Source organism: Bubalus bubalis, chromosome 3, assembly GCF_019923935.1.
Source record: "Bubalus bubalis isolate 160015118507 breed Murrah chromosome 3, NDDB_SH_1, whole genome shotgun sequence".
In the NCBI taxonomy this organism is placed as follows: Eukaryota; Metazoa; Chordata; class Mammalia; order Artiodactyla; family Bovidae; genus Bubalus; species Bubalus bubalis.
In genome coordinates, this window is record NC_059159.1 from 17,220,375 (window position 1) to 17,246,227 (window position 25,853).

The 25,853-nt window shown below is 54.2% G+C and overlaps 1 protein-coding gene across 2 annotated transcripts in view; it reads right to left on the reverse strand.

Moving 5' to 3' along the window:
- The window catches only part of CRHR1 (corticotropin releasing hormone receptor 1), a 53,071-nt gene that overhangs the window by 2,709 nt on the left and 24,509 nt on the right, over window positions 1-25,853 (reverse strand). For both annotated transcript variants that reach the window (XM_025279913.2, XM_006060681.3), the window contains exons 3-9: window positions 15,851-15,970; window positions 10,779-10,864; window positions 4,158-4,264; window positions 2,916-3,036; window positions 2,539-2,692; window positions 2,211-2,271; window positions 77-149 (exon numbers count right to left, since the gene is read on the reverse strand). In XM_025279913.2, the coding sequence (XP_025135698.1) occupies window positions 77-149; window positions 2,211-2,271; window positions 2,539-2,692; window positions 2,916-3,036; window positions 4,158-4,264; window positions 10,779-10,864; window positions 15,851-15,970 (722 nt within the window). The remainder of the gene's footprint in view (window positions 1-76; window positions 150-2,210; window positions 2,272-2,538; window positions 2,693-2,915; window positions 3,037-4,157; window positions 4,265-10,778; window positions 10,865-15,850; window positions 15,971-25,853) is intronic.

Here is a 25,853-nt window from a genome sequence, read left to right on the forward strand (position 1 = left end):
TTTCAGTCCATGTTAAGTACTGCTGGCCTCTCCCCACTGAGCCCCGCCCCCACCGCCCTCCTACCCAGGTTCTTACCAGCAGGACCAAGATCATCGGGCCCTGGTAGATGTAGTCAGTGTACACCCCAGGCCTTTTGCCAAACCAGCACCTGGAAGGCCACAGAAATAAGAGGAGAAGGGTCGTCTGGATCCAGTTCAGTAGCATGAGGGAAGAGCAGCGCTGGGCCAGGGAGGAACTGGGGCCAAAAGCCAGGATCTGGGTGCCCCGCTTCTCACCCAGGCAGAGGGTCAAGATCCCAGCACAATGCCTCAGTTATTCCATCTGCAGAATGGACAGCATCCTTTGAGATGTAAAGCTGGAATAGGGCACTGTGGCAGGGAGGGGGATTGTGGAAAAGCCCGCTGAATAGAAGAGGCACGGGCCCAACACACACGGTCCCCACTGTAGCTCTGGCACATGCCCAAAAGGGGGACCTTCCCTGTACCTGTCATGCAGTCACTCCCCACCCCAGTAGCTAACACCTGCCACGAGAGGCAGAGTTGCTTTGCATTTCCTTGATGCCTCCTCCAGCAAGATCTAGGGCGGTCTGGGGAGTGGGTTGGTGGGGGGCACGTTGAAAAGTCCTAGATCCTTGTGCAGAGACGCTACACTCATCACGAGAGTCCACAGTAGCTAGAAATCATGATGCTTCCATAAACAGGAAACTGAAATCTCTTGACTTTTTCAAGGTTGGAGACAAGTTCAGGTTTTCAAAAGGACCAAAGGCAAACTGTCCTGGGGCCAGGTCCAGTCCTTGGCCCTGGGGTCCGCAGGTTCTCTCAGGTCTCCCACCTGCATCCCTTCTGATGCAGTGCCAGCATCTTACCACAAGGTGGGGCTCCAGAGACGCTCAGACGGACTTTCCTCCAAGCTCAGCCATCCTTTTGGCTCCAAGATGCGCCCAGATGCACACACTGGGCAGCTTTTGGAAACCCGTCCTCTCTTCCCTGTACTCACCTGCACGCCTTCAGGCACAGGATTTACAATGCTCCTGCTCTGGGACCCAGGTCGCCATCCTGGGAATCACTGCCAGGCCCCTAGTTCTGTCAGCTGCCCTCGACGCCCAGCCCAGGCCCCCACCCCACGGTTACGCAAATACAGAGAGAGCCACAGCCAGGCTGGGCCGGAGTCAGGAAGGATCACCTTGATAAATGTGGATATAATTTTCCAGGCTCCTTGTCAGGGTTCGACGGGAACAGCCACAGTGATGGAGGCAGCCTGGAACCCCAGTCAGACAGTGGGTTCCTGAGGACACTTTGACAAAGAAGATTCTGGCATATCCCCTGGCCTTCTCTGTCCACTTTTTCTGCCTCTCTCTTACAGTGGTTCTTAAGTTTAGCTTCATATTAGAATCACCTGGGCAGGTTTAAAAAATCCTGGTGCCCAGATCACACTTCAGACCAATGATATCCAACTCTTTGGAGGGCAAGACTGGCCATCAGTACTTTTTAAAGCTTCCCAGGTGATTCTAATGTGAGCCAAGGCTGAAAACCACGGCACCAGAAGTGAAGTTTTCAGGGGCAACTGGGAACACCTGCTTCTATTTAAATACAGCTCCTCAAGACTTGAAAGATGGAAGGAATCTCTGAGATTGGATCAGTTTCTATTAAATCCACATAACCTTTTGCTAAAACATGTTTTTATTAATAGAAAACATTTATACACATTTCCTATGTGTCAGACTCTATTCTAAATGCTTGAGATATATATATATGTATGTATATAAACTCATGTCATTCCCTTAACAACTCTTTGAGGGAAGGCACTATTATGAGGATGCCCATTTTGCAGATGAGAAAACTGAGGCACATTATAGGAACTACCCCAAGGTCATAAAGCTACCTAGTGATGGAGTCACAATTCATAACCTGGGTGGTTTGGCTCCAGGGACTTCCAGTAACCTTTAGTCTGTTCTGCCTGTCATGAAAGCCTGAGACAGGTAAAGAGCCTTGACCTACCTGTCCAGCCCCACCTCAGGCAGAGCATTGCTAGGGATCCACAGATTGAGTCTGACCCCCAGGAGCCTCCCCACGTGGATAAAGAAACTGTGGCCCTGATGGGGAAGGTGACACGGCTGAAGGTCCCTGGGGAGGGTCAGGCAGAGCTAGGCTGGAAACCTGGGCCTTGGGGCTCAGGGGGCCCTGAGGGCAGTGAAGAGGAGGTGACTTACTTCTCATTGTCGTAGTACAGCTTCCCAATGGCCCAGGCCACAATGATGGGGAAAGGCACACCTGGGGGGAGACGGGCGTCACAGGACCTGTCAGTGGAGCCTGCGGGATGCAGACCCAGAAGACCCCAGCGCAGCCCAGGGCCTGGAGGTGGGCGGGGTCTCCCAGGTACTCACTGGCTCATCATGCCTCCTTTGAAATGTTCCCACTGTCCCCATGCCCAGGTAGGGACAGAGGGCTGTGTGCACACCCCACCACCCTCACCTGGCCTGACCCGGGCCTGGGTGGGGGGAGGATGGCCCAGTCGGGGCAGGGGGCTGGCCTGCTCACCCCAGCCAATGCAGATAAACATCCACTTGCGCAGCCGGTCCGTGGAGTACGTGAGCACGATGGCCGTGTGCAGGTAGCAGCCCTCGCCGAACATCCAGAAGAAGTTGGTCACGTGGAAGTAGTTGTAGGCGGCTGTCACCAGCCTGCACCAGCCCTGCCGCCCACCCCATCGGAGGTGATGATTAACCGAGGGGGGTGGGGATGCGAGGAAACAGCAGCCCACCCTGGGCCTGGGGCCTCCTCTGGGCAGGATGGGGGCATCCCTGGGATCCACTCTGGCACTATGAGCTCCAAGGCCTGGTTCCTGTCCCTGCTCCCCCAGGGCCACCCCACCCAGACCCTTCCTCTGACCCTGGGCCTGCCCCCCTAGGACACACCACGTTGCTTTGATGGACTTCAGGGCTCATGGTGAGCTGGACCACGAACCACGTGGCATTGCGCAGGATGAAGGCTGAGATGAGGTTCCAGTGGATGATGTTTCTCAGGCACCGGATGCTCCTGGGGGCAGCAGAGGCAGGTGGGTGACAGGAGGCAGAGAAGGAGGGAGAAGATGAGGGATCAGCCGCCAGCATCACTCCAGCCCAGATGTATTGAGGGGAAGCTGAGGCTCTGAGCAGCAGGGGCTGGCTAAGTCATACTGGGAGGTGGCATCAGGGGCTCTCCTTACATCACAGGTCCCTTCCTAATTGTGGCCTGCCCAGACCTAAGCAGGGGCTTCCCTGATAGCTCAGTTGGTAAAGAATCCACCTGCAATGCGCGAGACTCCGGTTCGATTCCGATCAGGAAGATCCGCTAGAGAAGGGATAGGCTACCCACTCCAGTATTCTTGGGCTTCCCTTCTGGCTCAGCTGGTAAAGAATCTACCCGCAAGACAGGAGACCTGGATTTGATTCCTGGGTTGGAAAGATCCCCTGGAGAAGGGAAAGGCTACTTTCCCTCCACTCCAGTTTTCTGGCCTGGAGAATTCCACGGACTGTAGTCCATGGGGTCACAAAGAGTCTGGCACGACTGAGCGGCTTTCACTTCACTTCACGTCACCTCAGACCTAAGCTCTGGGACAGAGCTTGCCACACGGCCAGCGCTGAAGAGACCAGGGGCTGCTTGCCAACTGGAATGCCCTTCTCCCATGGGCATCCCTCTCTCCTTGTAGCTCCAGGTTTGAGGCTCAGCCTCCAGCGAGCTGGCTCCCTCCCAGTTCAGCCCTGATGCTCAGCCCGTTCTCACCCCCCATTCCTGGCACAGACCCGGCCAGAGCTGCCACCTGCATGCTTGGCAGTCGTGGTGGGCCCAGGCAGGTTCAAACCCAAAGTGGGGCTCCACCTTCCTGGTCGGCCAAATGCGTGCAGCAGTCCAGACTGAGTGGGTGACTCCAGGCGAGCCTGGGCCAAACCCCCTTCCCCTCCCGTGACCCCAGTCACTGGCAGGGGTACAGAAGTGACCCTGCCAGATGCTCCAGGAGACCTGGGACATCTGTATTTGTCACCTTGTCCCATGAAGTGAGGGGGCAGGACTCCCCTTTCCCAGCAGCCCCCACCCCAAACCGCCTCTTGTTATCTTACTTCTCTGCCCTGCTCAAGGCCCAGGGGGCTGGGCGGGGGGCAGTGCCAGGGCCTCCTCACCTGAGCCGCAGAAAGAGGACAAAGGCCACCAGGAGGGCCGCCAGGGAGATGCAGTGGCCCAGGTAGTTGATGATGACAGCGATGTGGTAATGCACCTTGCTCTTCTTCTGAGGTGAGAGAGAGGGGAGGGGCAGAGGTGAGGCCCCCGCACCGCTGCACCCTCACCCACCGGCGCTGCCAGGACGGCCACACCCCCAGGTGCCTGTGATGACGAGTTAGCCCTTCCTGAGCCTGCTACGCATCAGGCGTGGCCCTAGAGCAGTGCCGTCCCACCTGAGTCTTGTCTGTCCCCAAATCCCATGCTCTGTGTGCTGCTCTGGGCTGTGGGGAAAATATCAGTTAATGTGAATCTCCACCTAACAGAGGGTTCCCCACTCCGCACGCACAAACGTGCGTGCACAGATCACGGCTGCGTTCTCACACTCACGCTTCCATCCAGTCCCAGCACTTGCGGGTGCAGACCCCAAGCCCCAGGACTCCTCCTATTCGGAGTTGAGTCACCATCTTCTCCATCACCCCTAAACCCCTCCCGCTGCAATTCAAGCCCGCTCCTATCAGCGACCGGGGGGAAGGCAGGCACTGTGGATTAGCATCCACAGAATCATTTGAAACCTTAAAAAAACATCTCTAGGCACCATAACTTGCTTCCTGGGTTGGCCCCAGAGGTCTGCTCCAAGTCACTGGGGTCCCCTCTCAGGACTAAAATGAAGTTCCCTATGTTATTACTCAATTCATTTCATTCACACCACAGCCCCCTTTCCAATTGCCGTACACTCTCTGAGCGTTGAAGCCTTCCTGTTTACAGAGTATTTTCATATCTGTCATCCTGTCAAACCCTCAGGGCAATGCCAGGGAAGAACTGGTAGGAGGTCTGTATATTATTTTGCAGAAAAACAGGCCTAGAAATACATGGACTTGTTCGAGGTCTCTCAACTTCAAGCCACCTCTCACCTTCACGCACAGATTGGCAAGGTGCTGAGGCAGCAAACGGGTCCCCACCCATGACAGGGCTCCCCACCGGTGGTCCTCAGTGCCCAGCGTCTGCAGACTCCTGACCCTGCGAGAGCAAAGGCCCCTTTCACCCTTTTCTAGGTCCCAAGAGGAAAGAGGCTAGAAACCAGAGCATGGCACAGTGGAGCCCGGGGCGGTGTGTCAAGTGCAGGAGGAAAAAATGGGTGTTGGAAAGTGAAAGTCGCTCAGTCGTGTCCAACTCTTTGCAACACCAAGGACTATACGGCCCATGGAATTCTCCGGGCCAGAATACTGGAGTGGGTAGCCTTTCCCTTTTCCAGGGGATCTTCCCAACCCAGGGATTGAGCCCAGGTCTCCCGCATTGCAGGCAGATTCTTTACCGCCTTTCTGGAGAGGGGATCGCTGTTAATCTCTCCCTCCCTCACCCTTCCCAGGTTCTGGGATGGGGCCTGGACATTATGAGACATAGAAACCAGCAAATACTGAGAAAAAGATGAGCCCAAAGGAAGACTTCTTGGCCCTTTTGAAGCCACCAGAGCTCCTCCTGACTCTCCCTGGACCCTCTTGTTGGAATTCCAGAATCCATGGGCGTCAGACCTGATCCCAAGGGATCAAGTCCAGCTGTACCCATTTTCCAGATGAGGAGATTGAGGCCCAAACTCCCCCCAACCCACCCAAGGATGAGGGTACCTCTGCAGCAAGATACCTAGCAGGCATCCGAGAAGGGGTGAAGCCCTCCCTCCCCTGCTCTCCCCAGCCCCTTCTGCACTGAAGGAGCACCCTCACCAAAGAAGGGGCTGGGCAGCTGTCCTAAAGGCTGGTTTTCCTGAAAGAGGTTTTCAGGAACATGACAGATCACATTACCAGCTCAGGCCCTGAAGGGCTGAGACCCACTGAGGTGAAAATGGATGGGGGTGGGCAGAGGGTATCCATTGCCATCATATAAATGCGCATGGGGGTCGCATCTCTGAGTGCTTGGAGGTAGGTGCCTATTCCAGAGACTCCAGCAGATATGCACATATCCAGGCTGTCTGGAACTGATATTTAATTTCCTTTTATTAAATTTTCCACAAATCCATGCTGCAAAGCCCCTGGGTAAAGACAGCATCTGCGGAGCCCAGAAAGACACCTCTGATACATGTACTGCCCAGGGAAGGAGGCAACCATGTCAGGAAGGCCCTTCACTGCCCCTTAGAGCAGGCTGGGCCAGAGCGCTTCGGCTTAGGGTGGGATGTGTCATTTATTAACCACCTGCTGCATGCTGGGCACCATGCCAGGGGCTTTACAGACGTCACTGCTTTTCTTTCTCACAACTGCCCTCTGAGACTGTTCTTCTGTCCCCATTTTTCCAGTTGAAGAGGGTGCATAATTGGCCCCGGCCACTGGGCCAACATCAGCATCCAGGTCTCCCTGGCCTTACAGACCCTCCTTTCTGTCCCCGCAGTGTGTTCCTTGGGGGATAAGCATGGACTGCAAACAGAGCCACTGTCTTCTTCCTGGACTCAGAATTCTTGGGGAGCTTCTACAGGGAGGTTGGGGGCTCATGAGGGGTTTTCTCCACTGAGGCCGAAAGGGGGAGAATTGGGCCAAACCATCCAGGTGCCACCTCTGCCTTACTCCTGGAGCTGGGCCAAGGAGGGCCCAGGCTGGGTTTGAGTCCTGCTTCCCACCTGCCACATCAGCCTAATGTAATGTGAGAAACAGCAAGGCAACAGGAAGGGCGGGGAGGGGGGTACAGTGCAGAGGGAGCCTGAGAAGACAGCTGGAGAGATGACAGGGTCACTCTGAAAGATGGCCAGCATCACTGGGAGAAATGGCCCACCATCCCCAAGAGCTAGTCAGTGATACCCCGAGAGGTGTTCAAGTTCACCCAGAGAGAACAGCTGGCAACATCCTAGAGACACCCAGTGACACTCCAAGAGACCCTGACGACACCCTGAGAGATACCCTCCTGAGAGAAAGCCACCATTAACTGTAGAAGCAGCTGGGATGCCCAAAGGACAGGTGGACACAGCCAGTCCCTGGGGACCTGAGTGATACTCTGTCCTGTCCGGTTTTGGGACCTGAGGCTGGCAGGTACCCTGAGGAGGGTGGCACTGGGTGGAGGCCACTCTGCTGTGCCCGCACGACCAGACTCTCTGCAAGAAATACCCGGTCCAGTGTCAGACCTGAACCGATCGATGCCTTTTCGGGATGTGTGATGGGTTCTCTCTGCCAGGTGCCCACTGCCCCGGCCAAGTACCCTGCCTGCCCTCTCTCCCACCCTCTCCTGCCCCATTTTTGTGGCTCTTCCTCCCCACTGCCCTGGGTTTCCAGAGCTGCTCTCTGACTCCACCCCTGGGCCCTCCAGCCCCTTGCTCCCCAAACAGTGGTCTCCAGACCTGCAACATCAGCATCATCTAAGAGCTCACAGGAATCTTACGAAATGCAGTCTGAGGCCCCACCCCAGACCCACTGAGTCAGAATCTTCATTTGAGCAAGAAGTTCAACCAGGGCAAGCCCTGGTTGAACCAACGCCCTCTGTGAGCCGTGAACGCAGGCCCACAAGCCTACACCCTCAGAGTCCCTTTCCTATCCCATCAAAGGGTATCCCAGGATGTGCTGGAGGCCAGGGCAACCTGTGCTCAGCAGAGTGTCGGGGAGAGAAGCAGGGTGTGTGCAAGTGTCAAGGGAGGTCGGGGAGGGGATGCGTCTGCCCCAGTTGTCTGGGGCAACAACAGGAGAGCTGTCTGGGGCAGTGGGGGTGGGGGGTGTCTGCAGTGGAGGGAGACAAATGTGTGTGGGGGAGGGGCAGGCGGTGCTGGGGGGTGGGTGGGGTCAGTGTAGGGGCCGGCCCATGCTTCAGGCAAGCTCCCCAAGTTGGGGGTTGTCCCTGGTGGTGATGGCTGTGGGCAGGTCTCCGCCCTGGCCTGGCCTCTGCGCGCCCTCGCAAGTCCCATTTCACAGGCAGCCGTTCTGCGAATCCATTATCTGCAGTTCCCCCAGGGCCGCTGGCGCTTAATTAGGGCTGAGCCCGGCCCAGGGCTGAGAAACCGGCGGCTCCATTTAATTGGCGACTTTTCTCTTCCTCTTTGCAGTAGCTCCAGGAGGGGACGGGAGTCTTGGGAGTGGCGAGGGGTCTGGCGAGGCTGGGGGCGGGCAGAAGAAGATGGCGTTTTCACTAATTAAATTAATTGATTACCCAAAGTGCTAGGCAAAGGGGCCAGCAGGGGCTGCCGCGGAAAGGGTGGGCGGGGCAAGCCGGGCGGGGGTGAGGGCTGCCACCAGACAAAGGGGGTGCCCGTGTCACCTATGAACTCATCCATGATCGCTCATCACCCCGCTCTCCAGGTGAACACTACAACCTCCCCGGAGCGCAGGTGATGAGAGCAAGAAGCGTGGCGAATGGATGGAGCGCCCTCTACAGGCCAAGGCTCAGGCGGACACCAGCCTCCCTCCCCTAGGCGGCAGAGATGGTACAGAATAGCTCTCCCGCCTTTTACACAACAGGAAGCTGAGGCTTACTGAGGCTGAGTTACCTGCCCAGGGTCACACAGTACAGGTGCTGAAACCAGAATCCAAATCTCAAAGCTCCTGCCGCCAACAGCCTCGTGCTGTTCCCCTTATACTGCCAAAGAGGGGCGTGATGAGAAGCTGGTGCTTCCTAATTCTCCTTCTCCCCCGGAGCCCGCTGGTGGAGAAAGCGAAAGACTGAGTCCTGGCAGAAGGGATGGGGGCTGCAGGATGGAGAGAAGGAAAGGCTGAGGGCAGCTGACCTTTGCCCCTGAGTCTTTGAAGGGTGCTGGGAACAAGGCAGTTGCTGAGGGTCCCCCAACTAGAAGGTCAGCCAACTAGAAGGAAGGGGCTTAAATTAGAGCAGGAGAGATTTGGGGGGGCATGAATGTCCTCTGACATTCAGGAGGCTTCCATGCAGGGGGCGGAGGGGGAGGCCAAAAGCAGCGGTGGCGTCTCCAGCTTTGCAGACTCCAAGAAGGGGACAGATGCCTGCTCCTCTGGGGCGGAGGAGAGGTGTCTGTCCTCAGACAGGAGGTTGGTGACCTCTGATTGGAGACATTTGGTCAGCCTCAGGCTCTGCAGACCCAGTGCGTGTGTGCGTGCTAAGTCACTTCAGTCATGTCTGACTCTTTGTGACCCTATGGACTGTAGCCCGCCAGGCTCCTCTGTCTATGGGATTTCCCAGGCAAGAATACTGGAGTGGGTTGCCATGCCCTCCTCCAGGGGATCTTCCCAACCCAGTGATCGAACCTGAGTCTCCTGAGGCTCCTGCACTGCAGGTGGGTTCTTTACCACAGAACCAGCAGGGAAGGCCTTAGGACAATTAAAGCGCCAGGTGGTACTGCACGGAGTACCATGGAGCCACATGCAGCCTGGTACTGCGCCCATGTACCACAACTACTGAAGCCTGTGCACCCTAGAGCCTGTGCTCTGCAACAAGAAAGTAGCCCCAGAACACAGCAACTAGGAAAAAAGCCCGCTGAGCAACGAAGATCCAGAGCGGCCAAAATTAAATAAATTTTAAAAGTTATTAAAAAAAGATGGGATGGAGAGTCCACAAGGTCTCTTTCAATTTAGATCATTTAGGCACTGGAATTCTCTGAACTGCCTAGACCAGCCCCTGTCTTCCACATCAGTAGTACCCTGGGGCCTTTGGACAACTTGGGGTGTCTTCCATCTGCCCTTTGCCCACTTTTTCTTCCAGGTCCATGACCCCCACCTTCCTCAGCATCCACTGAAGGATGAAGATGCAGGTGGGGGGTCAGGGCTCAGAGGTGGCAGCAACAGCAGGGCAACAGTCATGCCCGTGCGTCTGCCAAACGTCACCCTTGAAAGATTCTTCATCGCGGCGCTGTTTGTCATAACCAAAGACTGAGAACAAAGATGGGTTAACTAAGCTATCTGTACATCTGTACAGTGTGATATTATGCAAATATGAAAAAAAGAATGAAGATGCTCTTTAGGCACTTACACGGAACAATCACCAAGATGGATGATTACGTGAAAAAAGCAAGGTGTCGAACATGTATAATCTACAACGTTTGGGTGAAAAACACACAAAAAAGAATAAATCTACATAATTGCATGTCTGTGCAGAGACTGTCTCTGAAAGAATACTTAAGAAACTGGCAAAATGGTTACCGCTGGGTGGGGTAGAGGGAACCCAATGACTTGGACGCGGCTGGGAGGGAGACTTTTCTGTGTTTTCCCATTTGTACCTTTTGAATTTTGTATTAGGTGTGAGCAGCATCTTTTTCAAAAATATTTAAATATTTTAAAGGCTCTTCAAGGGCTTTTTCCAGCTCCATGGCTCCCCCCACCCCCATCCTGGATCCTGAGGCGGGACCCTGGCCGGACCTGGATGTGTCACTCAGGTAGGCGGAGAAGAACACAGATGAGAACCGGCTCCAGTGAGGAAGGAAGGAATGGAGGCTCAACTCACGGCTGTCAGAGCCCACCCGCTGCCCTCTCGGCTCAGCCTCCCTCGGGCGTGCCTGCTCACGGCTGGCCTAGATCTGGCTCCCTGGTCGCCTTCTCTCTGCAGGGCATGGACACCAGCCTCTGGCTCCCCACCCTGTTGGGCCAGTAGCAGGCACAGAGCTATGCCGGGGGCCCAGGCCCAGGCCTCAGTGGGCAGCTGGCTTGGAGCCTCACCTCCTCACTGAGGATCTCTTGGCACTCGGAGTAGTTCACGCGGGCGGCCCACGTGCCATTGGCCAGGCACTCCCGGTAGCCGTTGTCTGGAAAAAGAAGGGCAAGTCAGAATGACCCCAGGCTCCTCTCCCGAAGAGGAGTAACCCGAGCGTCTATCTACCTGCCATTCGTATGTCCATCTACCCGTCCATCTGGGGCAGCCCAGGGGCCGGCTTGCTGGGGGGCCCTAGGTTGAAGCTGGGGAGAGGGGCTTTCTTATTATCTCCATCTTCCTGCCTCTTTCTGCCATTGGCCCCCAACAGAGGTACAGTGGCAACCCCAAAGGCTGCCCATGGGGCCACGGCTGTGCCCACCCAGGCTGGCATGATCACACCCATGGGACTGGCCCAGGGGCAGAGGCCTGACTGGCTCACAGGGCTGTCTCCTCGCAGGCCCCAGTGTGAGGCAGATTACACGGTGGGCGCCCTGCTGAGAAACCTCCCATTTTAGGGTCTCACATGGCAGCAAAGCTGAAGGGTGAGTCTTGATGACTCAGTTCTCGCTCTCAAGGCCGGGCGTGATGCGGAAGGTGTGTGGTGGCAGCTTGCGTGGCACGGGGCACTGACAGGCTTCGTAGGGCAGGAATCACCAGGGTAAGCTACCCCCTGGGGGGTCCTCACGTGGCAGGCTTTCACAGGGCGTGGGGCTCACAGGGCAGGGGACAGGGAAGGTCTCCAGGCTGCCATTTCCCTACAGCTGGCCTCATGTTGGAGGGTCACATGGTGCGAGCAAGCACGGTGGGCAGAAAATGACAGGTGGCCGGAGATGAGGGGTGTGCTGGGGGATGTCATGGGAGTGGGTCACGTGTAGCAAGTATTTTTTTATTAAGATCAGGTTGAATGGGCTCTCAGCCTGGCACTTGGGAAAAAAGACAGGAGAGTGGCTGGAGGAAGGGCAAGAGGTCCAGGCTACCACCAGGCTGGAAGCCAGAATGCGTCACTTCCGAAGGACATCGGGAATCGCCTGAGGTCTAAACCGAGGCTGGCTAAAGGGCTCTGGGACACTCTCCTTCCTGCCCACTCTCTGGGGACACCGGAGCCCTGATGCCCAGGCGGGAGGGGTCCCAGGGACATTCACATCTTGACCTTTTTCTCCTTTGCTGGGAGAGGTCACTCTGCCCCACTCTGGACCCCTCTTAGGCATTGGTGGCTCTAAATATGTTTTCTTGAGTGAATTCTGGCTCTGACTCCAGGCAGCGCTGGCTGGAAGAGCCTTGAGCCATTTCCACCAGAGCCCCTCCCCTCTGGAGGGCTCTCCATGGTTCACACTAACCTGCATGTCACATCTCCACCCCAGCAGGGCTGGAGGAGGGCGGCGGAAGCTGCTCGGATCCCAGTCCCCAAGCCTGGAGCCCTGCAGGGGCAGAGAACCCCCACAGGAGGCAGATGGGGGCCCCTGCTGCATGAGTAGCATCAGTCAGGTCGCCTCCCGGGAGGCTCTCCTCATGTGCAAGAGGGAGGGCTACATCAGCCGATCCCCAGGGTGCCGCCCAGCTGGGGACATGCCTCTGCTGGCAGCACCAGACAAGAGGGAGAGGATGGGGCGGTGTGTTGAGGGGGGTGGGGGTGGGATTTGCTGCCGCTTGCCTGGGAGCAGGAACCTCTGCCTGGCTCTCCCTCCTCTCTAAACCCCGCTCCTCGGCCCTTCTGCTCAGAGGCTGCTCGCCCACGGCACCAGCGGGGAAATGAGGCTAAGTGGATTTTTAAAGCTCTGCTCAGCTTCCCTGCCATTGGACCCAAGTCCCGGCAGAGCTGAGCCCTTGGACAGAGCTGAAGATGCTGCTCATTCCCTCCTAATTGCTAAATGAGAGAGAAGCTAGCAGAGGGCTGAGGGCTCCATGGCTGGGGTTTCAGGGAGGCCTGGGGGGAGGCAAGGGAAGTGGGGAATCCTATGTGTCTGCGGTGGATGGGAGATGTCTGGGACCAGAGGCTGTTCCCAGATGTCTGCAAACAAAGGGACTTGGTGCAAGAGAATCTGGTGGGAAGGAGCATGAAGGCAGAGGAGGGGGCGTTGCCTTAAGAGAGGCAGCACACTATAGTGTTAAGAACTCGTCACCCAGACAGGGCTTCCCAGGTGGTACAGTGGTAAAGAACCCGCCTGCCAATGCAGGAGATGTAAGACATGTGAGTTCAATACCGGGATCACAAAGATCCTCTGGAGGGGGGTATGGCAACCCACTCCAGTATTCTTGCCTGGGAAATCCCATGGACAGAGGAGCCTGCTGGGCTACAGTCCATAGGATTGCACAGAGTTGGACATAACTGTGGCTATTTAGCACAGCACCCAGATAACCTGGGTTCAAATCCTGGCAGCACCCTTTACTGGTTCTGTGACCTCGGACGAGTCCTTCAGCCTCTCCGCTTCCTTATCTGCAAGATAGCAATGATCTTAACAAGAGTTCCTGCTCAATGGTTGAGGGGCATTTTTAGTTGACACATACAGGGTATGCGGAGCTCTACTTGGCATGTGGTGTGAGCTGTTGCTTTTATTATTATTGTCTTGGAGCCATATTTATACAACCTTACATAAGATTCAGAATATGTCACTTGTCGCTATCAAAGGAGGCACAGGTCCGGGAGGCACCCCCTTGCCTCAAGCCCCTCCTTTTGAATGCAGGTGGGGCAGGAGCCTGGAGTCCCTCCCAGGCTGGATCATCCAGAGGGAGCAGGCTCTGGTGGAAAGTGAGGTGATCTTGCAAGAAAACAGGCCCAACAGGCAGCATGAAGTTTCCAGGGAGGATGCGACCTCCTTGTCTTTAATTGCTGAGCTGAGCAGTCCTCCTGGAGAATCACGGGAAAATTGATATTTTTGGAAATATTTCCCATCCCTTTGAAGATCAGATGCAGTGGGAAGGGGGGCATTCAGGAGAAGGCCTAGACATCCTGGCAGCACCTCCTCAGTAAACGAATTAATTGGTGCCTAATGATTAGGTACAAATCTGGGTTCCCAGTCACCCCTGATTATGCAGTGTTTCTCATCATTGTGACAGGGGAGGCACCTGGAAAGGGGAGTCTCCTAGCCCTGCCCCCACCTCAAGGAACCATCACCTCCTCCCACTCTTCTCCTGGGATCACAGACAGAAAAGCAAAGGAGCCAAGAGAACATTTCACCCAAACCTCCCACCCATCCTGCAGGTGGAGAAACTGAGGCCCCAGGTAGGGCCAGTTGCAGAGGTCTCCTTAACCAGTTGTGGGTGGAGTTGGGACTAGAACCCAGGACTCCTGGCTTCCACTCAAAGGCAGGGCTGACAAATCGAGGAGCATGTGTCTAGGCACTAAAGGTGTATTCAGGGGGGTGTGTTGAGTTGTCCTTGGGGACAAGAGTGGGGACAGTTCATGAGGAGTGGCCAGGGCTGGCTACAAAGGTAGGTCCCACGGTAGCCACAGAGAAGGAACCACAGAAAGGCTGACTCTGAGCAAGGGTGTGACAGGGTCGGATGAGAAACTAGGGCTGGAGAGTGAGGTACCTTGAACCAGGGCACTGGCCCTGGGGATGGAAGGCTGGGAGGGTCAGACGTGAGAGTCACCCTGGAGGCGGGACTGACAGGACCTGGTGCTGTTACGAGCGGGGTTGCGGGCTCCCTCTGGAAGTAGCCCCCCTCCCCCAACATACACCAGCCCTAACGTTGCCTCCCTCCAGGGAGCTCCGGGGCCGGGCACCTGGCCGGGTGAGTGGAGGAGCGGGAGGACTCTGGTTTCCCAGCTCCAGTGCCACCTCCAAGCTTTGCGACCTTGGGCGATTTCAGCCTCGCTGCCTCCATTTCCAAATGGCAAAAGGGGCCCAACTAAGTTGGAGGTTGGCAGGATGAGCACCCCAAACTTTTCTTCAGGCCCTTCCGCCCTTCCTCCTACTTACATTCTCCTCACACTTCCTGCAGGCTCTCTTCTCCTCCTGGGTCCAGGGTGCGGTTGCAGACACACAAGGCTGCGTGGTCTGGCTGTTCCAGCTCCTGCCCAGTCCCAACACCTCCCCAGGGCCCTCCCCACCCCTCCTGGACTGTGGCCCCCAACCCTAGCCCCCTTAATCCAGCTGGACAAAAAGGGGAGGGGCAGGAGAAGGAAATTGAGAGGTTTGAGCTGGACAAAGTCTTAAGAAGCCATGTTGTCCAGCCCTCTCCATCCTCAGATGAGGGGTCAGAGGACCATAAAAGAGGAAAAAAAAATGTGCTAAAGGTCACACAATTATCTGGTATCTGAGATCACCCTCTGTCCCCTCTTTGGGCTCTAAGCTCAGGCCCACCAGACGCCAAAGGCCCACCCAGGGACCCCCCCCTCTCCCTCAGACAGGTCAGGGCCCTTGGCCTGCAGCTGTTGCTCTCTTGATAAGCAGGGGCTGTGAGTCATTGACAGGGGAGAGCAAATTAATTCTGAGGGTGACAGGTGGCATAGCAAGAAGCTGCAAAGCCTGGAGGTGGAGGCTCAGGGCCCAAGGGGAGCAGGGTGTTTATGTGAGGATCAAGTATCTGAACAAGCCCTGCTCGGGTCAGTTCTCCTCTGTCCCCACCCAACTTGTGGGCCTGCCTGCAAGGGCAAGCCCCGTGCTTGTGGATCTAAAACCCTGAGTCCCCTACCTCATGGCTGGAGGACCCTGGGTAGGCCTGGGAACTTCTCTGAGCAAAGTTGGGGCTACTCTGATGACCCCTGCCCTACCTCACGGCTCATGCCAACATTAACCCAGTAGGTCAACTGCAGAAGAAAGTGTCAGACAGACCTGGATGCAAATTCCAGCTTCACCTCTTACCAGCTGGTGATCTTGGGCAACTTCCCTAACCTCTCTGAAGCTTGGAGGCCTTAATTATATAACATAGTCACACGGAGCATCTTCCAGGGTATTGCCGAGGGTCCGCAGTAAATAGCAGAGTGCCCAGTGGAGCACAGAGCTGGCCTTCGGTCAATGGCAGCTGCACCCATGAATGGTATTGGTATTATTATTGTCACTGTCAGTATTGTTCTCCCCACATCCAACAAGCCCCCAGTTCTCCGCATCCTGTCCCACCTCCCAGGAGACGGTCTACCTTTCTCAGGCTTCCTTACTTGTGGTATTGTAGCGGACGCCGTAGAAATAAGCGGGACAAGGTCGAACTACCAGCTGCCCTGCAGGACTCTGGGGCCAGCAGGTACCAATAAGGTCCACGGAAGCATTGCACTGCAGTCCTGGAGGCAGAGACGGCTGGTGAGACAGAGCAACATCCCCACTGCAGTGTCCCCCCAACCGGTCCACATTCGCATACCAACTGAGGACAAGACAGCAATGACTTCAGTGCAGAGATGAGCTCTTTTTCTGCAGAGGGGATACCAAGGGAAGGAATCTAGATTTGATCCTATGGCACTAGGGAGCCAATGTGGGTTCCAGAGCAGAGGAGGAACAGGGACACTGGGGTGGTGTTAAAGCTGAGGTCCTGGCTGGCATTTAGAGGAAGGCTGGACATGCTCCAGGTCCCCTGCTCTGTAGTCTGAGGACACTTCTCTTGGCCCTGCACTTGGTGTAGACTGGAGCGCTCAAAATTCACAGCCTGGAACAGCTTGGAAGAAACCCAGCCAATCCCTGACTCAGTCCCCTCACACACCTCTAGAACCAAACCCCATCTGCTCTGAACCTGTAGGAACCAGTTAAAAGCCCACCTTCCAGCTCACCTGATAACCACAATCACTGAACATTTGTTCTCTAATCTATGCTAGGAAAGGACTGGCTGAGAGGGATCATGGGAAAAAAAAGGGAGAGAGACACTATGTGGGGAATTACTGAACCAGCAATTTGGAACCCAGGCTTCAGACTGGGCTCTGCTACTCATTTGCTGTGTGAGCGTAGGCAAGTCACTTGCCGCCTCTGGGCCTTAGTGTCTTTATCAATAATGATGTAGTTGGATCTGATCAGAAATTCTTAATCTCAGTCCACTGGAAATTTTACAGGTTCTTACAGACTTTGAAATTTAATGAAAAATTGTTCTATACATGCATTTTAATTGGGAAAGGGACCATGGCTTTCATTCGATTCTCAAAGGGAGTCTGTGACTCAAAAAAGGGTATAAACAACTGGACTAGAAAGAGGATGTCAAAATCCCCTTCCAAATGTTTGCCCTTAATTAGAAATTAAGAGCTTTTGGAGTCATGTGTGTGCATGCACGCGCACACTGGAGCAGACTTGAAGTCACAGTAACACTTCTGGAGGGCAGGGGGCTTTTGGTTTCCAACAGGTGGGGGCTGGGCTGAGGACAGTCCTGGCCCCCCCTCCCGATGCTGCCCCTTCTTTCTCCCCTTTCCAGGCCCCTCTCCTCTCAAGGCTGTCACACCAATCCTATGGAGGCCCAGTGTGTCCATCACGACGGGAGTGGGTTAATAACTCAAGACTGGCCCTAGAATGTACAGACAATCCGGGGAGAGCCACGAACCAATGAAGGGCAGCATTATCAGTGCAGGGCATCAGCAGCTGCCAAGCCCTACAGGGGTCCGCCTGCCATCCCCTCCCCAGCCAAGCCTGTAACCAGTCTCTCAGGACAGCACTGGTTAGACTGGCGTCCCTTCCCTGCTGAACGCAGCACAAGTGCTGAGTGACCCTTGTACCAAATGCTGGTTTTTCTTTCTAATCAAAGCTATTCATAGGGTGTGTGGGCAAGTCCAGGCTCAAGGGACAGAGGCCTCGAGGCCAAGTGTTTTAACTGAAAGAGAAAGAAATCGGAATTGGGGCTTAATGGACACAAGGAGACGACCAGCCAGGCGGTGGGGGTGGGTCAAGCCCTGGTGCTGCGCCACCATGGCGCCTCCATGAGTGGCACCACAGAGAGGTGCTGGGGGTAGGAGAGTGGGGAAAGCAGGTGGAGATTTTAATCTGCCTTGGGTCCTGCGGACAGAGCTGAGCCTGGAGAAGGGGAGAAGCCGCAGGTGTGTGGCTGTGGGGAGGGAGGGATAACATTACGGACCGTACTGTTTTTTTCAAAGCCCTTCTTCATGTATTTTGTTTGCTCCTCATCCACCCTGCAATGCCATCATTCCCCCTAAAAACTTACAGATTTGTTATTCCCTTTTTACAGATGGGAAAACTGAGGCCCAGGGAAGTTAAGTGACTTGCCCAAGGCCAGAAGCCAATGAATGAAAGAACCAAGCCTCTTCACCAGGTGCTTTGGACTCTAAATCGAGTACTCTATTATACCACACTGCGTGCCAATCTGGGGGGTGGGACAATCAAGGAGGCAGTAGGGAAAGCAGCAGTATTTACTGAGAGCTGACTGAGTGCCAGGCACCTGCCAAGTGCTTTGTATCTTCCTATATATCTATATGGGCTTCCCTGGTGGCTCAGACGGTAAAGAATCTGCCTGCAATGCAGAAGACCTGGATTCAATCCCTGGGTTGGAAAGATCCCCTGGAGAAAGAAATAAGACTACCTACTCCAGTATTCTTGCCTGGAGAATTTCATGGACAGAAGAGCCTGGTGGGCTACAGTCCATGGGGTTGCGAAGAGTCTGACACCACTGAGCGACTAACACTTTGACTTTTCGTATATCTACATCTGACTGAATAACCTTCCTCAATAGATGGTTCATTCACTCACACATTCACAGTTTAGGCTCTGGGAGCTTTAAATGGAATGTCACGAGCGGCACCTGGGACTTGCCTAAGGCACACTATCACACTATCTCTACCTCCCCACCCTTTCTCTCTCCTGCCCTGGACAGTTCCCCAGCACCCCTTCAACACAGGCAGGTCACCACTGGGCACCAGCCACAGCCAAGACCAGCCCAGAGCCAAGGCAGAAACCCACTGCTCAGCTGATGGCCCTCCTGGTCTCCAGGACCAGGTCTCAGCCAGTGGTCAGAGGCCTGACCCCTCCCACAGTTAGTCCGGGATATGCGAGTGGGAGGGGCCAAGGGAGAAGCCGTTTGCCCCTAGTCTGTGGTACAGATTAGGATTCCATAGCACCTAATATGGGCCTCACACCATCTGCCAACGTGGGTGCTCATTCTCCCCATTTTACAGATAAGAAAACTGACGCCCAGCTAATTGTTTATCCTTAGTCACACAGACAGACACTAAGAGGCAGAAGTGGGTTTTCACGCCTGCCCTGGGCTCTTCCCACTGCACCACAGCGGTGCCCAGTCTGAGCAATTGGCCCTCACAGCATTTGGTTGGGCTCGTCCCTGTACCCTGGGTTCCTCCGCCGTCTCCCTCCCTCCCTCATCCTTTGAAGCTCACAAAAGGCTGCACGGAGCTGGCACGGGGGGAACATTGCAGCAGACGTGACCTTTACATTAACAGCCCAGAAAATCCTGCAGGGAATGAATGTCTGTGTGCGAGACTGGGAGAAAGGGAGACAGGCAGCGAGAATGAAGAAGAGAAACCAAATGCAAGGGGCCAGGAGACGATGTTGCCCCTACCTCCGGAATAAAAGGCCGGCTAGCTGGCCTGGGGTCCGGGCGGGGGTGGGGGTGAGGGTTGGGTGGGCAGGGTCTGAGGGAAGGAGGAGCCAAGAAGGGGTGTGGCCAGAAGCACAGGGCCAATCAGGAGCGGCGACCAGCTCTGACTCCCAAATACAGGCTACAAAGTTCAAAGTCCGGATAGGCCCCTAGATTTTAGGGAGCGGATGGACGGAGACCTGAGAGGTAGAGAGCGAAAAGAGGAAGGAAGGAAAAGGGCTGCAACCTCTGAAGGGGAAGGGTGCGCAGGATTTGAGGGGCTGGGGGAAAAACCTTTGTCGAACACCGCTTTCCTTGTGGCTCAGCTGATAAGGAATCCGCCTGCAATGCGGGAGACGTGGGTTCGATCCCTGGGTTTGGGAAGATCCCCTGGAGAAGGGCAATGTGAAAGGCACTGATGAAATTCATGCCACCTATTCAATTCACTTCATCACTTTGAGAAGAATAGAGCGTGGGGTGGGAGGGAAGCGGGGGAAAAGGAGGAGGAGAGAGAGGGTGAGAGAGGACATAGGAGACAAGATCTGAGAATAAAACAGGGAGAAGCGGACAGAAAGCCAGGAGAACAAGATACAGAGAACAATAATTTCAGAGGGGTGGGGGTGGGGAGGACCTGGATCTTCTAGTTGGGAAGGGGAGAAGGAAGGAAAGGAAGCCCTGGTGTCAGTCAGCATGGGGGCTGTAAGGACCTGGAGGTCAGGGCTGTTGGACTGTGATTACTGGAACAATATCCTTTCCCTACAGGTCCCACTGGACTTTGCTCGTAGCTCAGACGGTAAAGAATCTGCTTGCAGTGCAGGAGACCCAGGTTCAATCCCTGGGTCAGGCAGCTATTCACCCCAGTATTCTTGCATGGAGAATTCCATGGACAGAGGAGCCTGGCAGGGTTACAGTCCATGGGGCCCCAAAGAGTCGGACATGACGGAGACTTCAGTAAGCACATGTCCCACTGGTACAAATGCCCAATCTCTCCTGCACTCCTGGGGGATATTTTTCCACTTTAATATCATAGTTCTGGGGGTGAGAAACAGTTTGGACCAGAGTAAACCAGCCTTGCAAATAGCCAAGCAGAATTACCAGTCAGCAGCATGAAGCCTGAGTTACTTTTAGGAGCCAACTCCTCCCCACTTCAACCCATCCCATGGAGCCCCTCCTGGTCCATAAGGTAATGGATGTGGAGGAATAAAGACTTTACTCTTTATTCACAAGTTTCTCCTGACCGCCTAAGAAACACTGTAGGAGCTGGGGATACAGTGCCTGTTCTAGGAGCTAGGATACAGTAATGAATAAAATAAATACCCTTCCATCAGTCTACAGGGTTGGAGGGTGGGATTGTGTGCATACAGACATAAAGTGGGGCTTCTCTGCTGGCTCATGGTAAAGAATCTGCCTGCCAATGCAGGAGACCTGGGTTCAATTCCTGGGTCAAGAAGATTCCCTGGAGAAGGAAATGGCTACCCACTCCAGTATTCTTGCCTGGGAAATGCCATGGACAGAGGAGCCTGGCAGGCTGTAGTCCCTGGGGTCCCAAAGAGTCAGACATGACTTAGGGACTAAACAACAACAACAATAGACATGAACAGATAGACTGACAGGAGGGGAGTTCCCTGGTGGTCTAGTGGTTAGGATTCAATACTTCCACTGCTGTGTCCAGGGTTCAGTCCCTGGTCAGGCAACTGAGATCCCACAAGAGTTCCCACAAGCCAAGCAGCAAAAAAAAAAAAAAAAAGAGAGAGAGACTGAGAGCTATTTTGATTTGGTCCTAACATTTAAGCAGGGACCCAACAGAAGTGAGAGAGGGCACTTTGTGCATAGCTGGGGAGTGGGGAGAGAGTGTTCTAGAAGAGGGACCAGCAAGTCCCTGAGGCAGGTGTGTGCTCACAGTGTGTCTGAGGTGTTAACCTTCCTGTCACGTGGTGGCTCACCTCCTCACTCATGGGGTACCTAGATCCCTCAGAGTTTTTTCTGGGGACAGGGGAGTGGGGCCACGTAGTGCATGAAACTGGTCCTGCATCTTCCTCCTTCCCCACACATGCCCAGAGCAGACACGGGGGCATGGGGGCCCGTGGTCAGCCTGCCCCAGATCCCTGCGAATGGAGGGAAGAGGAGAGAGGAACAGCATGAAACACTCCCACCTGCTTCTGAAAACTCCTGCTGAGTCAGAGTCCTAGGGGAACTGCTCTAATGAATAAATAAGAACCCTTTGAAGGCGGCCTATTTAAAATTGTGCGCAACTGGGCACTGGGCTCTTCCCCTAGATGGATCATATAGTTCCCTTTCCATTGTGTTCAGGAGCCAAATGTGCTCAGCAGACCTTTTTCCATGGTAGATAACTTCCGAGGAAGACTGGAACCTGGTTCCTGTCTCTAGTCATGTCGAGTCTCCCACTGGGGGCTTCTGAATAAGCCAGTTAGGTGGGCGCTTGGCAGGAGCCCGGTAGCTGGGAAGCCCAGCCCCCTGTTTGGTTTAAGCCCAGGAGAGGAGCTCAGCCAAGGCCGCCCAGAGGGGTCAGCAGGTGGCCCAAGGGCAATCTCTGAAACACACGTGCTTGCCCTTTCTGGGAAGCTGCTGCTAGGATGAATGGGCAAGGGCTCTGCCTGGGTCACCTGGCAGGGAGAAGCCGGGCCTAGAGTCTTTGGTCTTTGCTCAGCCATCTTGCCACTGGGCTGTGACCTCCTCGACTGGGCAGAATAGAAAGATGCCTTTGTATGGCGTGTGATTCCTCAGGACATGTGTGTGGGAGCCTCCTACCCTGTGGGCTCTTCATTTTTGCATTTCTGGCACCCAGTACAGTGTCAGGAACATAGCAGGCCTAAGGAAGACTGGGGGCTGTGTGTAAACCCAGAAGAGGTATGGGACACTGTAGGGGTGACTCTGCACCCCAGATGACTGACCAGCAGGCCCTGGATACCATGCCTCTCTGGGTGACCACATACATAGTGGTGAAAATGTCCAGAATCAGGCCCATCTGATTCAAATCTTAGGGCTAATGCTTAGTAACCGTGTGTACTCGGGCAAGTTACTTAACCTCTCTGAGCTGTAGGTTCCTAGTCTGTAAGATGATGATAAAAATACTTGCTAACAATATTGTTGTGATGATTGAATGAAAGTACTTAGAATGGAGTCTGACATATAACAGCCACTAAGTATATCTTTGTTGTTGTTTTGTTTAGTTGCTCAGTCGTGTCCAGCTCTTTGGGACACCATGGACTATAGCCTGCCAGGCTCCTCTGTCCATGAGATTTCCCAGGCAAGAATACTGGAGTGGGTTGCCATTTCCTTCTCTAGGGGATCTTCCTGACCCAGGGATCAAACCCAAGTCTCCTGCATTGGCAGGTGGACTCTTTACCACTAAGCTGCCAGGGAAGCCCAAGAAAATATTAGCTATCATTATTTACTATTATCACTCATGACCTTCAGACAGGGGATTACCCTGGGTCCTTGTCAGCAGTATGATTTCCATGTGTTTCTGATGTTCACTGGTCAATAATTCATTACTTTCTGGCATCATCATATTCATACCATTATTTTATACGTTTCCAAGTCTGTGGTCTGCCACATAATGGAGCCTTGACCCTGGGGATGCACTTTCTCCCTGCTCCTGGCATGTGAGAGGCCCCCCAAAGGCCCCAGCTCAATGCCAGCCACCCCAGGCCAGACGCCCATCCATCTGTCTCAGTCCCTCCACCCCACCCTCACCATCTGTCTCTACCAGTGCCCGTCGGTCTGGGTAGGTCTTAGCGCTGGAAGACAAATAGCCTGTTTTCAGAGGCTGCTGTGGAGGGTGATGGACTGCATGCCCTGAAGCCAGGCAGATTGGGCTGGGGGCAGGGACATGGGGTACAAATCATCAGGGAATGGATGGCATTCATCCCGGCCCGCTGCCTCCGAGGACTGATGACTCCGTCATGGGCTCAGGAATGTCACTGTGCAGGAGCACACCAGGCAAGTTAATGGAGACTGACCTGCCCCACCCCTCTCCTCCCCCCGCCATCAGTGCACAGGGCCTGGGGCAGGGAGGGGCTCCATCTCAGGCCAGGCCTCTGAGTAGGTCTCCTCCCTCCCAGGCTTTCTCCTCTAGAGCTCCAGATCTTTCCCATTCCTCAGCCAACTTTGCAGCCAGATGTTCTGGGCTGTCAGCATCTCCCCAGGCTTCCTGCCCTTCCTGTCTCACCCCTCCCCTGTTCTTCCACCAAAGCCACCAGCTGTTCCTTGGTCAACTCTAGTTTCGACTCAGAGCACTGGCTCTTTTCTGCCAGTCTCTGCTCAGAATCTCTCAGAGACTCGCTTTGAAACTTCCTCCTTCAGGAAGCCTTCCTGGATTCACATCACCCCTAATCTAACCTCCCTGCCGCCTCCACTGTAGTGAACAGCTCATGGCCAGTGTCTGCCTCTCATTCCAGCTACAAGGTGAGCACTTTTAAAATCCTGCTCTTACCAACAATAATCAATAATACTCAGTAGTGGTATGGCACTCTACAGTTTATGAAATATCGCCATTAAATGTAGTGCCTTTAATTGCAATGGATCCTTGAGGCAGGTTTCAGCCATACTACTCTTTAATTACAGAGTGAGGCTCAAGGAACTCAAGGGCATGCTCATCCCTGAAGTCAAGTGTACCAGCGGGGACCCCTAGGGCAGACAGAACAAGACTGAGCGCGACTATGAGCACGGGAACACAGTCAGTGCTCCAGGTCCCATTCCTCCCCTACCTCCTCCCCCCGCCAGTAGGGAGGGAACAGTAGGCCAGGGGGCAGCTGCTCGGCACTGTGGAGTCCTCCTCTCCCCGCAGGCCCAGAATCAGAAACTCCCTGCTTCCCTGTAGCACACGGTGGCCGTTTCTCCACCAGCATGCGTCTTGTGCTCCTCCTCACGACACATGTGTTTATGGACTTGACCCCCAGACCAGACTGTCAGCCCCTCTTTGTTCTGCCAGGGAACATGGGTCCTGGCACACAGTAGGTGCTCAGTTAATCAACTAATTAACTCAAACAGAGAGACCTGCAGAGAAAAAGGAATTACCAAAGAAGAGTCCCTCAAAGACCCTTAGGTACCCCTCTTCATCTTCACTGGGCAACAGCATCGCCAGACCCTAGTTAAAGGGGTCAGGATGAGGGTTCAGGGACCGCACTCCAGATTAGAAAACGCGTGGCCCCAGAGCCCACAAACCTAATTCTCCCATCTCAGTTTCCTCATGAGTATAAATTGTTGTTTAGTCGCTAAGTCGTGTCTGACCCTTTGCAACCCCATGGACTGCAGCACGCCGGTCTCCTCCGTCCTCCACTATCTCCCGGAGTCTGCTCAAACTCATGTCCATTGAGTCTGTGATGCTATCTAACCATCTCATTTTCTGCCATCCCCTTCTCCTTTTGCCTTCAATTTTTCCCAGTGTCAGGGCCTTTTCCAGTGATTTGGCTCTTTGCATCAGGTGGCCAAAGTATTGCATTTTAAACTCTTGTGAGGATGAAATAGGATTATTATACAAAAGCACTTTGTAAATGGTGAAATTATACAAGTATTAGTAACATTTACAGTCCTTTCTGTTGAGGAGGGGTAGAGCACGGTGCTAAGGGACATACGCGGAAGCCAGGCTTCCTGGGCTCAAGTCAGCTCAGCACTTACTACTTCTGCTCCAGGCCTCAGTTTCCTTATGTGTAAAAGGGATATACCTGCTACTGCCTCAGGAGGTCATTGTGAAAACTGGGTTAATACACAGATAGTCTCGACTTAACGATGGTTCTACTTAATGATTTTTTGACTTTACGATGGCTTGAAAGCAATATGCATTCAGCACAAACAACACTTCTAATTTTGAAGTTTGACCTTTTCCCAGGCTAGTCATGTGGTACAATCCTCTCTCCTGATGCTGGGCAGTGGCAGCAGCCACAGTCCCCAAACAGTCATGTGATTATGAGAAGAAATAACTGTCAATGCACTTACAACCACTCTGTACCCACACAGCCATTCTGGTTTTCACTTTAGTATGCCATAAATGACATACGATACTTTAATTTAAAAAAAAAAAGGCTTTGCGTCAGATGGTTTTGCTCAGCTGTAGCTAATGTAAGTATTCTGAGCGTGTCAAAGTAGACAAGTCTAAGCTACGCCTAGGTTATGTGTATTTAATGCATTTTCGGCTTATGATATTTTCCATTTACAATGGGTTTACCTGGACGTTTCCCCATCGCGAGTCAAGGAAGATCTGTTCTCAAACACCTCGGATGGTGCCCTGCACAAAGCTGTTGTTATTTAGTCACTTGTCTGACTCTTCATGACCCCTGGACTACAGACCTCGCTGTCCCTCACCATCTCCTGGAGTTTGCTCAAACTCATGTCCATTAAATCGGTGATACCATCCAGCCATCCAGCCATAGTTAGCACCCTGCATATTCTGCTCCAGGCATTTTTAGCAGCAGAACAGCAGACTCTCTTCCTCACTGATGCCTGAGTCACAGCCCAGCCTTCCGCTCTGTTGATTCTCACAGCAGCAAGGGCTGGGATGTCTTCCCTTGTTTTCCAGCCCAGAGCCAGGAGATAACACCTGGGCACACTTGCCCCAAGCCCCTCTGTCACCTAATCGCAGCTCTTTCCCACCACTCCTACTCAACATGGCACTCTGTGGACAAATGATG